General features: G+C 59.8%; 1 protein-coding gene across 2 annotated transcripts in view; it reads right to left on the bottom strand.

Moving 5' to 3' along the window:
• Positions 1–1038: 1038 nt before the first annotated feature.
• Positions 1039–14746, bottom strand: part of LOC115642051 (CD97 antigen-like) — a 30094-nt gene continuing 16386 nt past the window's right edge. The window contains exons 5-18 of one of the 2 annotated variants that reach the window (XM_030545426.1): positions 11261–11392; positions 9586–9635; positions 9062–9163; positions 8494–8668; positions 7665–7781; positions 7208–7440; positions 6787–6951; positions 5599–5790; positions 5164–5384; positions 4684–4750; positions 4280–4371; positions 3615–3783; positions 2721–2813; positions 1039–2369 (exon numbers count right to left, since the gene is read on the bottom strand). In XM_030545426.1, the coding sequence (XP_030401286.1) occupies positions 2337–2369; positions 2721–2813; positions 3615–3783; positions 4280–4371; positions 4684–4750; positions 5164–5384; positions 5599–5790; positions 6787–6951; positions 7208–7440; positions 7665–7781; positions 8494–8668; positions 9062–9163; positions 9586–9635; positions 11261–11392 (1841 nt within the window). In that variant the 3' untranslated portion in view covers positions 1039–2336. Of the gene's footprint in view, positions 2373–2720; positions 2814–3614; positions 3784–4279; positions 4372–4683; positions 4751–5163; positions 5385–5598; positions 5791–6786; positions 6952–7207; positions 7441–7664; positions 7782–8493; positions 8669–9061; positions 9164–9585; positions 9636–11260; positions 11393–14746 lie in introns of both variants that reach the window. The other variant, XM_030545425.1, reaches the window with a different exon arrangement.

Raw genomic sequence — 14746 nt, 5'->3', positions numbered from 1 at the left:
AGATCTGCCCCTGCCCCCGCCCCACCCCCCAGTGCACTTGGAAATACAAAATAAGCTGAGAGAAAGAGAGAAAAACGTGGATTGGAAAGAATCAAGCCTGGCCCTTTATTTTTTTTTTTTGCTGTTATCTCTTGAGCAATTATCCATTTGTTAATTTACTGGCTTCCTACTGCTTTCTCTGACAGCCCCAATGCTCATTAGAAAAATCTCGTTTTCTCCCTGCCGTTCCTGGTACTTATGTTAAACTAGAAACCTCCACAAAGGCCGAGATTGTCAAATTATATATATATATATCTATAAAAAATCAATTGCATCCCCACCCCTTCTGGCAATAACAGATCGAGTTAAAGACCATGAGTGCAGCTTTTCCTTAATTTAATTTCGTTTAACAGGCAGGAAAAAAATAAGAATCACAAACCCAGGATTTATCGGAAGAACAGAAATAAAGGAACGAAAAAAGAATAAAAAGAAATAACATAAAATTCATATTAAAGTGGTTAGTAAAAATAAACTAAAACCAAACAAACGTATCCAACAGATTACTATTGCTAGTATTAAAAAGCTGGTTTATATGTGCGTGTGTAGACCAGGGGTAGGCAACCTATGACACGTGTGCCGAAGGCAGCACACAAGCTGATTTTCAGTGGCACTCATACTGCCCGGGTCCTGGCACTGGTCTGGGGAAATCTGCATTTTAATTTAATTTTAAATGAAGCTTCTTAAACATTTTAAAAACCTTAATTTACTTTACATACAACAATGGTTTAGTTATATATTACAGACTTATAGAAAGAGACCTTCTAAGAACGCTAAAATGTATCACTGGCATGCAAAACCTTAAATCAGAGTGAATAAATGAAGACTTGGCACACCACTTCTGAAAGGTTGCCGACCTCTGCTGTAGACAGAAATATATATATAAACAAATCACGGTTGTGTTTTTTAATTGTGCATTGTCTCGTTAGCAGAGCACTCCAGGGGTTAACAGAGAAGATAAGCCGGGAGGAATGAGACAAAGTCAAAGAAAATGAAAGTGGGCACTTTAAACGGAGCTTTTACTAAAAGAACCCAAGAGGTTTAGGAGCGCCTGCTTGGGGTGTGGGAAAGAATTTTGAATCGGCACCCTGGTAAAGCAGGTGCTTAACTCTAATGTTTGAAGTCTCCTTGTGTACTAATGATCAGTAATAATAACTAATACTATTATTAATGAAATAACTTTCAGTGGATGCATGGAGGGGAACCTCAGGCAGGAACAGGGAGGTTATTTTACTCTGTATCTGTCACTGGTCTGAATGCCGCTTAACTAGTGCCCAGTTCTGGTGTCCCCACTTCCAGACAGATGCTGATAAATTGGAGAGAGGCCAGAAGACCCGTGAGGATTCGCAAACCTGCCCTCTAGTGACAGACTCAAGGAGCTCAAGTGGATTAGCAGAGAGACAGGGAAGGGGTGACTTGGTCAGTCTATAGGGACTTTGATCATGAGCTCTTCAAGACCGTCACACTGGAAATTGGCAGGGAGGGTAAATTAACCAGAGGAACAGCTTCCCGGGGGCGTGGTGAATTCTCAGCCCTGGCCCTTTCCAAATGGAGTCGGGAAGTTCTGCTCTCAATGGAGAGGGAGAGAGGGCGGGGGCCTGCTCTGCAGCTGGCTGGACTCAGAGGATCACCGTGGGCCCATGTGCCCTTAGAATGTGTCATCTGGAGGGGTAGAGCAGCGGGGGCTGGGAGTCAGGACTCCTGGGTTCTCTCCAGCCACCACACATGTGGCTCCTCAAAGCAGCTGTTTTTGTCACAAAACTTAATATTTTAATAACTTTAAAAAGATCATTTAAAAAAAAAAGCGCCACCAGTGAGACACAGACAGCCGAGCCCTGGGGGCCGTCGCAGGCTGGGGCCGCTTGCCTCCTTCAGCTCAGGCCGCGTCGTACCGTCATGGAAGCCAAGGGCAGTGGCTGATGCTGCAGTGCCTGGGGGGAGGGGAGGGGTCCTCGGGGGGGCGGGTTCATCACTGCTGGCTGGATTCATCTCCACTGCCCGCACTCAGGCTGGCCCAGCATTGCACCACAGCTGGGGCCAGGGACCCGTTCGTACCGAAGGGAAAGGTGCCCCCTGTGACCAGAGTACGTGGCGTCGGAGCCGAGCGGCTGCCCTGCTGGCCGTTGCTATTGCTGGTGATGCTGGCAGCGCGCAGGCCTGGGGCTGGTGAGAGCCCAGCAGGTGGGGGCAGCTGGGCAGCATAATGGTTCCAATGGGCAACCGTTGAAGCATCTGGCAGGGGGCCGGGTTTTCTCATGTGCAAAGCTGCGGTGTCCAGAAATGGGCTGAGTGCAAGAGTGCTACCACCCTGACTCCTGTGACCGCTGGAGCCCCTGCTGGAAAAGGAGGGGGGGGGTTAGAGCAGGAGTCGACCCCCCACTGTCCCCTCCCCCCAGGCTGGTCACTAGTGGCCCTAAGGCCACATGGTGAGTCAAAATGACACATGGGATCCTGGCTCTCAGCCCCTCTCAGAGCTGGGGACAGACCCCAGGGGTCCCAGTCCCTCTGTCTGGCTTCTAATTCCTTTTCAGCCCAGCTCTGCCTCATTTCTAACCCCCCCACCCCCCCAACACTTGCTGGGTGGGGTTTGGCTGTGGGGGCTGGAGCAGGTGGGAAAGGGGGAGCGGGGAAGGGCTGCAGGGCAGAAGGCTCCTGCACTGTTGTGGAGCCCGGTTCCCCCTTACCCGTGTGATGGTGATTGAGCTGGAGAACTCAGAGGATTTGGCCGCTCTCTTGATGCCGCCACAGCTCAGCCACCTGCGGTACTCGTCCCTCACCTGGCAGGAGAGAGGAGAGGGCTGGTCACCCCATGGCGCAGGGGAGCTTGCAGGGATGGGGCCTCAGCTGTAGGGAGACAAGGGCCCAGAACTGGCCGCGCAGGGGGGAGCTCTCAGCTATGCCAGTCCCAGCCCCTCCCAGCAGAGGGCACTGGGGGCAGCCCCCAGTGGCAGGGCTGTGGGGCAGGGGGTGAGTGCCGGCTGTGGAAGGAGCTTCAGGGGGGCCTATGTGAAGCAGAGGTAAGTGCTGGCTCTGGGGCTGCCGGGGGTGGGGGGCACTGAGGGGTGGGGGCTGAGCGCTGGCTGTAGCGGTGCCGGGGGGGCAGCCGCTGTGGGGTGGGAGCTGAGCGCTGGCTGGGGGAAGCCTGGGGTGTGTGGCTTGGGGATGGTGCTGTGGAGCAGGGGGTGAGCGCTGGCTGTAGGGGTGCCTGGGGGTGCTATGGGGTGGGGGTTGAGCACCAGCGGTGGGGGTGTGCCCAGGGAAGGGGAGATGCTGTGGAGCAGGGGTGAGCACTGGCTGTGGAGGGGCCCAGTGGGAGGCACTGTGGGGCAGGGGGTTGAGCGCTGGCAGTGAGGGTGCTCGGGGGGGCGCTGTGGGGTGGCATTGAGCACCAGCTGTGGGGGCGCTCTGGGGTGGGGGTGGAGCGTTGGCTGTGGGAGCACCGGGGGGGCGGGCTGTGGGGCAGGGGTTGAGCGCTGGCTGGGGGCGGGATGCTGTCGGGTGGGGGTTGAGCACTGGCCAGGAGGGCGCTGGGGGGGGCTGTGGGGCAGGGGTTGAGCGCCGCCTCGGGGGGGACTGGCCTGTTTCTTGAGCAGACAGTGCAGCAGGAAGATGAAGAGCCCCTGCAGGCTGTTGAGGATGGTGAAGATGTAGGAGGCGACCAGGCTGCGCTGGTTGAACTGGAACATGCCGAAGATCCAGGTGGTGCCCAGGACGCAGAGCTGGGCGATGGCCGTGATGGTGAGCACCCTGCGGGGGAGGGGAACCAGTCACATGGCCCCACCCCTCAACCACGGCCCACCTCCCCTCCTGCCTTGGGGCCCCGCCCCTGAGCCACAACTCCCCTCCCCCCTTGGGGCCCCGCCCCACAGTCATAGTTCCTGTCCCCCTGGGGTCCCACCCCTCAGTCACAGCCCACCTCCCCTCTCTCCTCAGGGCCCCACCCCTTGAGGGGTTGCCCCACCTCCCCTCTCTCCTAGGGCCCCGCCCCTCGAGTCTTAACCCCCCCTGCATGTGACTGACATCTCCTGCACACAGCCCCACCTCCCCAGACTCTGCCCCCCAGCCAGTCGGCAGTGGGGGAAAATGTCACTCATATGTGGCTCCCTCCCCCCAGTCTCCCCTCCGCCCACACATGGGGGGATGACATCTCGCTACTCATATGCCCCCCCAGCTCCCCCTCCCCTGACGGGGGGCAGCAGGGCAGTGCCAGGGTCTCTGCTGCCCCGGGGGCAGCGCCTGGTACCTGAGCTTCTTCAGCTGGCTCATGTCGGGGTTGATGTCAGCGAATTTCAGCGACAGCTTCCAGACGGTGACCACAAAGATCACGGCATTGACCTGCCGGGGGCAGGGGAGAGGCGGGTTGGGAGAGGGGCAACTGTGTCCCGGGGGTGGGGGCTATGGGATCTGCCAGCTGTGCAGCCCCTAGGGCAACCCCTTGCCTGGGCTAGGGGCGCCCCATTCCCCATAGTGACACTGCTCTACCCCTGGAGGCTGGAGACTTGGTGGGGGGCAGCGAGGGGCCCAGCTGCCCCGGAGCGGGGGCTGGGTGTCAGGGGAAAGAAGCGAGGGCAGCTGACAGCCAAGCCCTCAGGGGCCGGCCAGGGGGCCAGGCACCTGACATGGGGCTGGGTTGGGGGAGGGAGTTACCGCGATGATGATGCAGACAGGCGCCAGGAAGCTCCAAATGAATTGCTTCTCCAGCGAGAGCCAGCAGCTGTGGGGGGAGGGACAGACACGGGTCAGTCACTCACCTTCCAGTAGGTGGCACTGCAGGGTGGGGTCTGCCCCCCCCTACTGGCAGAGTGAGGAATGGAAACTTGCCAGCCCAGGCCCCCCCCCCCCCCGCTCCCCCTTCATGGCCAGGAGCTTCCTTGTGTTGTACAAGTGTCCTGGGCTGGGGCCCTGAGCAGAAGGTGCCCTTGGCCCAAGTGGCAGGAGGATGCCCCCCCAAAGGGACCTCACCCACCCCAAGGGGTCCCACCCCTCCCCTCCCCTGGTGGGCCCGATGGCAGCGGCCGCCCTGCTGAGCTGCTCCTGTCCCCGTGTGCTGCCTGGGCATGGGGCCCTGTTCCCCTCGAGCCCCTGGCCACGAGCACTGGGCCTGCCCCCCCCGGGCCGGTGACTCACTGGCGCGCCGTGCCGTAGCCCTGGCTGTAGGTGGTGGCTGAGATGCCCACGATGAGGGCCGGCACTCCATAGCCCAGCAGGAACATGTAGCGGCGCCTGAGGCCGTGGGGGGTGAAGACCTGAACCACCAACAGGTAGAGCTCGGCGCCCTCCAGGCACATCCAGCAGAAGGCGGCCAGGAAGAAATAGTGCAGGAGCCCGGCCACCACACCGCACACCACCTGCAGCCAACGGGACGTGGGACGTCAGGGCCGGGCTCCCGGCTCCTCCAGCCCCAGCCCCGGGCAGCAGGGGGCGCAGTGGGGAGTGGGGCAGGAGCACTAGCTGGTGGGGAGCTCCCAGAGGGGGGCACTGCAGGGAGCAGGGCCCAAGGCTGGCTGGGGGGTTGTTGCGGGGCTAAGGGCCCGAGGCTGGCGGGGGGGGAGAGCCGGGTACCCTGTTGCCGGTGCTGGAGGTGCCGGTGAGGAAGACGCTGTAGGCAATGAAGAGCGCCAGGCAGAGGTGCAGGTGGATGGTGGTGCGGGGGCCCTTGAGGGTGCGGCAGAAGAGGAAGGTGATGATGGCCAGCAGCAGGCACAGCAGTGAGATCACCAGCCCCACCTTGGTGATGACGTCCAGGGTCCAGTCCTGTGCCGGGGGTGGGGTGGGGTGAGGGGGTTAGTCAGGGTCCCCCTCCCCTCCCCTCCCCAAGGCAGCAGCCAGGCCGGGCTTTAGGGTACAGCTGGACTAGCCTGTCGGCCTCGCTCTGCACAGCGGCTGGGAGAGCCCCCTAGTGGTGACACCGGGCAGCCTGCGGGAACCAGTGTCTGGCTGGGTCCAGCCGCCCAGATGGATTCGATGCTGCCCAGCCTGCCCCCCACCGCCCTCCAAGGCCATGGGAAGCCGAGGGGGCTCTAGGGTCACCACCAACCAAGGGGATGTCCCTGGCACCGATCCCTGCAGGACGGGGGCCCCAGACAGTGCGAGGGGCTGGGGCTGTTCCCCTGTAGCAGAGAGCAGAGCGCCCCTGCCTGGTGGGAGGAAGCCTCTGCCCGGGAGGGAGCTGCTTTTAGACCAGATGGATGCGCTTGTGGCTACAGTGCTGCAGCTCAGGACTCCTGGGTTCTACCAGCTCTGGGAGGGGAGCAGGGTCTAGGGGTCAGAGCAGGAGGGCTGGGGGGCAGGACTCCTGGCTTCAAATCCCAGCTCTGATGCAACCTCCCCATGTCTCCAAGAGTGAGACATTTAACCCCTCCCTGCCTCTGTGTGATGGGGATGGGGATGGGGATGGGGACTGCTCCCTGCCCTGCAATGCAATGGGGTGAGCCCCCTGCCCCTGCTGCCCCACAGCTTCCCAACCAGACATGTTGGTCGCTGTAGCCCACGAAAGCTTATGCTCAAATAAATTTGTTAGTCTCTAAGGTGCCACAAGTCCTCTTGTTCTTTTTGCTACCTGGGGAGTCTGCCTGTCCCCTGGCGGGAGAGGGGGGCTGCTTGTGCTCCTGATCAGATCCAGGGCCCCGCCTGCCGGTGGGGAATGGGTTTACTCAGCGGGATCTGGAGTGACTCCTGCTCCGCTGGGGAGGACTGAGGGGAAGAGCAGAACCAGACTAGGTCTGAGGCCCCAGCGAGGGCCGCTCCTACCTCCAGCTCGTAGAAGGCCATGAGCACGGCGAAGCTGGTCAGGTGGTTGCACTGGCAGCGGGTGGTGGTGGCGTTCAACTTCTGCAGGGTGCAGCCGTCGGTGGCCCAGCGCCTGCTGCCAGGCTCCCAGTAGGCGCAGAGGAGGCGTAGGTCAGTCTTCTTCTCCTGGGGACAGAGACGCTTAGTACATGGGAGGCAGGAGCGGGGTGGGGGGCTGGTTGGAGCCGGTCTCCCCAGGCCACGAGACGGCAGGTCGGGGGGTTACGAGGGGCTGGGCTGGGGGCACAGAGCACTAGTTTGTCCCTGGGTGGGAGGCAGATTCGCCTGCAGCCCAGGGTGGGGGCTGTTTCTAGAGATCGGCCCAGCTCTGACCCCCAGCACCCCAGGCTCTCCTCCCCACATGCCCAGCCCAGGGGCTCACCGGCACCGGGTGGCTGAAGCAGATGCTGGCGGAGAGGTCAAGTGCCTGGGGGTTCGGGTCACTGATGAAGGCCGACACGACTGGAGACAGCACACGGTAGCTAGGCCGCCCCGGCTCCCGGGTCCACTTCCCCGTCCGGCCGATCTCATCCCACGCAGGCGCCTCCACCCGCCCAGCACCGTCCAGGATGGGGCTCATCCCCTGGTATGTCAGCAGCCCGGCCAGTGTGAAGCCTATGAGAGACAGAGGAGAGGGATGACATGGGGGGCAGGAGGCACCCTGGGGCAGACTGGTGCCAGGGGTGTTGTGCTGCTGGGGGTGCTACTCCCCATGTCCTGGCCGTGCCCCGTCCCGCTACACACCCCAGCCTGGCACCAGGGGGCGCTGTGCTGCTGCTCCCAATGCCCTGGCAGTGCCCATCGCTATACAAACCCCAGCACAGGGGATGACCACATACCTTCATTTTTCTGCCCTGGGGCTCCGGCCCATTTTAATTCCATCTGCGTCTTGCTCTGCTGCAGCGTCACGGTCTCCTGGCTCTGGTTCCCAGCCTGCCTGACCGCCAGCCCCAGCTCTGCAACCACAATGCCAGCCAGGGCTCACAACAGAGAACACGGAGAGGACGCCTGTAGCTAGGGAAGGTGCTTTCCTGGCTGTCGGGGGAGCTCCTAGCTACTCCAGTCCCGGACTCTCCCAGCAGGGGGCACTGTGGGGAGCAGGGTGGGAGCACTGGCTGTGTGGGGGAGCTCCCATCTCCCAGCAGGGGGCGCTGTGGGGAGCAGGGCGGGAGCACTGGCTGTGTGGGGGAGCTCCCATCTCCCAGCAGGGGGCACTGTGGGGAGCAGGGCGGGAGCACTGGCTGTGTGGGGGAGCTCCCATCTCCCAGCAGGGGGCACTGTGGGGAGTGAGGCGGGAGCACTGGCTGTGTGGGGGAGCTCCCTTCTCCCAGCAGGGGGCGCTGTGGGGAGCAGGGCGGGAGCACTGGCTGTGTGGGGGAGCTCCCATCTCCCAGCAGGGGGCGCTGTGGGGAGTGAGGCGGGAGCACTGGCTGTGTGGGGGAGCTCCCTTCTCCCAGCAGGGGGCCCTGTGGGGAGTGAGGCGGGACCAATGGCTGTCGGGGGGGGGCTCCCTTCTCCCAGCAGGGGGTGCTGTGGGGAACAGGACGGGAGCACAGGCTGTGGGGGGGGAGCTCCGGTCTCCCAGCAGGGGGCGCTGTGGGGAGTGAGGTGGGAGTGTAGACTGCGGATGATGAAAGCCCTACTGAGGCCATGTGGCCAGGTGCTGACCTGTGCCATTGGAGGATGTGATGCTGATCATGCGGTCACGCATGGTCAGGGCCAGCGTTCTCAGCAGCTTCTCCACTGTGGCCATCAGCTCCGTTGCGATCCGGTGTCTCCACTCCACGGTCTCACTCTGCTGCCCGACCAGATTTATCTGCTTCTCCAGAATGTCCAAGAAGCCCTGGCCAAGCAAACGTGGGAGGTGTTGGTGTCTCAGTGCCTGAGCCCCTGCCGCGCCCCCCATTCCCAGATTGCTAGTCCTCCACTGCCTTCCCACAACCCTCCTGAAAGAAAAAACAAGTTCTCCTGCAATTGACATCACTGCCTGGGAGGTCATATTAGATGATCACAATGGTTCCGTCTAGCCTAGGAACCTAGGAGAGCCAGCTTCTTGGGCACAGAGCCCACTGGAGAGGCAGGCATGGGAATTTCTGGGCAGTGCCACTGTTTATTTATCTCCTGTTCCAGGCGCTGCATCTCTATAGATCGTCCTGGAACTAGATCTGAGTAGGAGCAGCGATTCTTCCCCCTAACTAGAACAAACCCAGCAAGGCCCTGAACTTTGGCTTGGCACCTGCAGCTTCCCCTCAGCGTTCTGAGAGTTCATCTGCTTCAGCTCCTCCAGCGTCACCTGGCAGAGACTTCCCACCTGTGCCGAAAAGCTGCCCAGGAGGTTCTGCAAAACAAGGCCCAGGCCTGGCTCAGGAAATGAGATCACAGAATCGCAGCCCACGTCCCCCAATCCCTAGAGAGGATCTCTTGGCTCAGAAGCCAGGCACCAGAGGGAGCGCAGGCAATGCTCCGTGTGACCCCTAGGGGATGCATGGCGTTTGCAAGGGATGGTGGGGGAAGGCGGTTGCAAGCTGAAGCGTGTTGCAGCAGCCTGATGCTGCTGATCCTGGAGGGTGAGAATCACCCTGGGGCAAAGGCCTAGGCCGCTGGACTGCAGGGGCTCCAGGGACTGGCCACTGGCTCTTTGTCCAGGGGCGAGTTTGGCCCCAGAATCCTTGTGGGGCAAGATCAGTGAAAAGCAACGTGGCACATAAAGGGGAATCGGGGTCTATCCCCCCTCCCCCCCGGGGTCTGTGCCCCCCTCACCTTGGCTCTGGCAGAGTTGTCATCACCCAGCAGCGGGGGGCAGGTGAGCTCTGGGGATGGAAAGGGAGGAGGAGTGAGAGATGAGGGGGGGAATGTGGAGTCTGGCTGGGTAGGTGCATGCACCAGAGCCAGGCACAGAGAGCAGGACTCATTCCCTCCAGCAGGGGGAGCAGTGACCACTCTCCCCCCGCCCCCATTCAGCCAGGTCCGCCCAGAGGATTCAGGGAGCCTTCGGTCTTTGGTGGCAGGGGGAATTGGTGTCGAAGACCTGGCACTTCGGCAGTGGGTCCAGGGGTGGAAGGACCCCCCACCGCGGGTCTTTGGGGCACTTCGGCAGTTTTCCGGGGCCCTCGTAGCAAGTGAAGGACCCTGCTCCAGGGCCCCTGAAAAATTCTCGTGGGGGCCCCTGCTGGGCCCGGGGCAAATTACCCCACTTGCCCCCCCTCTGGGCAGCCCTGAATTCAGCCCTACACATGTGCCCAACCCCTTCTCTCCATCCTCTGCCCACCAGCCAATCTCTGTGAAAGGATCCGTCCCTCTCCCCATCCTAGGGGAACTGAGGCGCAGTGAGGTGGGGTAGGGGCTGTGGAATCATCCCAGCCGTATCTCCCCTCAACCCCCTCCCTCAGCTGCAGGTGGTTCTGGTGTGTATTGGGGGTGGAGGAGGGTGAATCCAGCAGGGAGCCCCGGGCTGGCCCCACAGTGGCCCCTAGGCACAGACTGCGTCCCCTGCTACCTCTTCCCAGGGCAGAGAATCAGAGAATCCAGCCGTGCAGCAGGAATACAGGCACTGCTGGTGGGGGGAGATGCCTGGCCCCTGGCTGCCCTGCTCACCCCTCCCCAGCCTGGCCCCTGCTCCGCTCCCAGAGCCAGACCTGGGCACACTGGTGGCTGTGGTGCTAAGACAAAAAGGGGCAAAAGACATCTCTGGCTTTAAGACTAAGATTGATAAGTTTATGGAGGGGGTGGTATGAGGGGGTAGCCTAATTTTGGCAATTAATTTGGCAACTGATCTTTGATTATTAGCAGGTAAGTATGCCCAGTGGTCTGTGATGGGTTGTTAGATGGGGTGGGATCTGAGCTACTACAGAGAATTCTTTCCTGGGTGCTGGCTGGTGAGTCTTGTCCACATGCTCAGGGTTTAGCTGATCACCATATTTGGGGTCGGGAAGGAATTTTCCTTCAGGGCAGATTGGCAGAGGCCCTGGAGGTTTTTCGCCTTCCTCTGCAGCATGGGGCATGGGTCACTTGCTGGAGGATTCTCTGCAGCTTGGGGTCTTCAAATCACAATTTGAGGACTTCAGTAACTCAGACATAGGTTAGGGGTTTGTTATAGAAGTGGATGAGTGAGATTCTGTGGCCTGCATTGTGCAGGAGGTCAGACTACATGATCATAATGGTCCCTTCTGACCTTAAGTCTATGAGTCTATGAGACAACCGGAAACACCCCAGTGGACGTCTGGGCTGGGGGGGAAGTGAGGGCCTGGAGGCTGAGCTCTCCCCGGCCAGGGTTGAGACCCAGAGGGACCCTGTCCATGGGGGGCAGGGGGCTGGCACACTGTCCCAGACCAGTTCCCAGCTCACTGCCCCCTCGGGCAAGCCCTCTGCTTATGTAACCCCAGACTCTGCCCAGCCCCCCAGGTGTCCCCTCCATGCCCCATGCAGCAGGACCCACCTTGGCACAGGGTCGTGTTCCCGTTGGAGGGGACGTAGCCGGCCTGGCACTCACACAGGTAGCTTCCGTAGGAGTTGATACACGTGGCCTTGGGGCCGCAGATATCTGGGGTCTTCTTGCACTCGTCAATGTCTGAGAGGGAAAAGTATGTGTGGGGGGTGTCACACACAGCACAGCTGGGGACTCATGGGGGGCAAATGCCCATGGAGGCACCTCCCACCCATTGCAGAGGGCGTGGTCTGTCAGTCAGTCTCTCTGCTCCATCTACCCCCTCCCCGCCTCCGTGCAGTTCTCCTTTCTTCCCTGCTATTTGCAGGGCTCCAATCCCTGCGGCGCAACCCCTCCCCCACTGCTTAGATTAGGGGCTCAACCTTTTCCAGACCAGGACCCTGCGATCTCCCCCCTGCACCAGCCCTGACAGAGCGGAGTTAAGGGGGGGCTCGATCAGCCAGTTAAGCTGCAAAGGGGAAGTGACTTAGGCTGCGTGCAGGGCGCTAGCTAGAAGGAAGCTCGCCTGGGAGGGGACAGGTGGGGCTTCTCTACAGCCCGAGGGCTGGGCCCAGTGGTGGGGGCCTGAGGCGAGGGGGGCTAGGAAGTCCTGAGGGGGGGCTAGGAGCCCCAGAGGAAGGGTTTCACTACCAGGCATAGGAGAGAGGGGTCTGATTTTGAAAGGCTCCCCCAGAACGGGGATCACAGCGTGACCTGGCTGGACAGCCGAGACACGGGGCAGCCACGACTCCATGAGCTGCAATGGTGGAAGAGAAAAAGGGGGCGCTGAACTGGAGCTAGTTGCCAGAAGGGGGCGCCACGCTAAGCATTACAGACCCCAGCCCGATGGGTCCCCTCCCCGTTCGGGATACACCCAGCCCCGCCCCTCCCATGGAGCACTAGGAGAAGGGTGGGTGGGCTGCAGCCAGGAGAGTACAGGGGAATTGGGTGCTGTCCCTTTAATCTAGTTTCTTTGCTCTCTGGTGGTGCTCACAGGGGTCTATGGCAGAAGCCTGCAGATCCCCACATGCAGCCAGGCCCTGCACAGCTGGTAAACGGGTTGTTTGGAAGCGAGCTGGATCCAGGGGATCCCCCTATTCCTAACACTGCGCAGTGAGCAGCAGCCCAACGTCCATTCCCAGACCCTGGTGTGACCCCCAGGCCCAGGGTCCTGTGGGGTGAATCCACTGAGCCCTCGGACGGATGATGCCAGCTCGACACTCACTGATCCGGCCTGTGGAAGCCGAGGCCAGAAGAGACCTGCCCAGCCTGACCCCCAGCATAGCCCCAGCCGGAGTCGCCACCCAGCGGGTCACCAATCTGGCCCCAAAGGGAGGGGACTTTACTGCCCTCGCTGGCTCCTGGGGCCTTTCACTACTGTGGAGAGTCTGATCTGACAGACGGGCCCCGCCCTGCCTGGGCACAGAGAGCCCTGCTGTGATCTAGCCAAACGCTGAAGGGCCGTGCCCCCGCCAAGCTTGCCAACGTGGGTAGCGCCAGCTGCTGGGCAGAGGGGGATACGCGGGGGATGTTGGGGCTCCATGGTGCAGCAGGGTCACTCACCCCGTGCAGGGAGTGGGGTTTTGTATTTAGGGACTCAGCTTGTACATGCAGAGACGCACTCATTCCGGCCAGCCAGCCCCTGAGGAGCCTGCAGTCCTGTCTGGGGCAATGAGAGATGGAGAAGCAGAGCTGGGACAAAACCCCCTTGAAGTCAGTGGTGCTGCACCAATTTACACCACTGGGGCTCTGGCCCCCGCTCTGTGACCATTTCACATACAGCAGCACTGAGTTGGTGGTGACGTATGGGGGATGGGCGCATCATCCGTCATTCCCATGGGTTGGGGGAAGCGGTTGAGTCACTGCAGAAATGGTCATGACCGATTCTCCCGGAAATCCCAGCCAGGAACAAGGGCTGGAATTAGACATTCACTTGCTTATTAACCCAACATTTCAGCCGGCCAATCAGGAAGCAAAGAAAGACCGTGGGACTCAGGCAGCCAATTGTACATCAGTGACAACTTCTCAGAGCAAACAGTTTGCCAATAAAATCACAGCCATTTATCCACCCAAACAATTGAAGGGTCAGCCGTTTTGCAGGCTTGGATCAGCATGCAGAGCTGTTCTGCTGACTCCCTGTGGTGTTCAGATCAGCAGTGGCCTATCAGTCACCATCCCTGGGGACAGATGGGTGGCGACCCTTCCTGAGGAAGTAGGGGCAGAGCCACAGAAGAAAGCTAAGCTCTCCCCGATATTTATCAATAATGCTTCTGCTTCTCACAGAAATCCTTCTGGCTAAAATCCCCTTCACCTGGACTTCAGCAAACAAGTCAATCAGCAGGGAGAGTCAAGAGCGCTCACGGATCCTTCCCTTGGGCCATGTCCCAGCAGCTCTTTCTCAGCCTCCTCTTCTCTCTCTCTTTCCCGTGACAGTGTTTTACTATTTCCCACTACACCTCTTCCCCTTGGTCGTTATTTGCATAGAGGCAGCACCCAGAGCGCTGCACACATACTGCCATAAAGAGCTTCTAGTCTAAATAGACAAGAGGTGGGAGGGAAAACTGAGGCAGGGAATTACCCAAGGACCCCCAGCAGTAACAGAGCTGGGACCAGAACCCAAGTCTTCAGAGTCTCACACCCTACCTGCTAGGTCTGTCTCTTTCAACTTGCTTCCGTCATAGAAGGTCAAGAATGTGTCTCCCCTGCGTCACCATGCAGATTCTACCCTCTGCTCCCCTCACTGACAGGAGCTTTGTGTCCCCTGGCTCACAGCTGGTAGTGCATCAGGGCTGGAAAAAAATCCCTTGTTCTTTTGGCAGGAAACTCAACTTTTGCTCCATTGTTAAATCTGTTAGAAGGCAACGGGCCTACGCCATGCCTGTGAGGGGCTTGTATGTGCCAGGCTCTAGCAAAGGCTGCTGAGCCACTGACCAAGGAGAGAGAAAGTTTGTCCTGGTCTAGTGGCTGGTTCCCATAAGTAGATAATAGCCTGCTACAATGACGAGCTAATGGAGTTACTCCCTTAGCTCCTGCAGTTGAGCTGTGTGCTTTCAGCAGACAGGTCCTGGGTTGGATTCCTGCTAATGACCCAAGCTGGTTCCTTTGTGATACCAGCTACTGAGGGTTCAGTTAATGGGGTTCCAGAAACTAAGGGGCTTTTCGAGCCCAACCTGTGTTAAAGGCTGATCCAACACAGAGTCCTTGGCTCTGTCTCAGCCTAGTTTGCTCTGCAAAGACCTGACCTTTCCCCACCTCAAAGCTCTACTATGAAAGAGCATCTTGGGCTCTGATTGCAGCTGCAGGCTTGGAGGGATGTTGCAGCTCCTAATGACATCCCCAGCTGCCCTACGCTCCTGCCTCGGTGGAGTTAAGCAGCCTGGCAAGAGGCATGGCAACCTTCACTCCTTGGGCTCAGTTTCCAATTTGTAAGACAGGTTGGGAGTCAGAACAGACACTTTGCTTGGGTGTGGCACAGAGAAAGAGCGAGATCTCAGGGCA

Source organism: Gopherus evgoodei, unplaced genomic scaffold, assembly GCF_007399415.2.
Source record: "Gopherus evgoodei ecotype Sinaloan lineage unplaced genomic scaffold, rGopEvg1_v1.p scaffold_37_arrow_ctg1, whole genome shotgun sequence".
Lineage (NCBI taxonomy): Eukaryota > Metazoa > Chordata > Testudines > Testudinidae > Gopherus > Gopherus evgoodei.
This window is presented reverse-complemented; position numbering and strand designations above follow the sequence as displayed.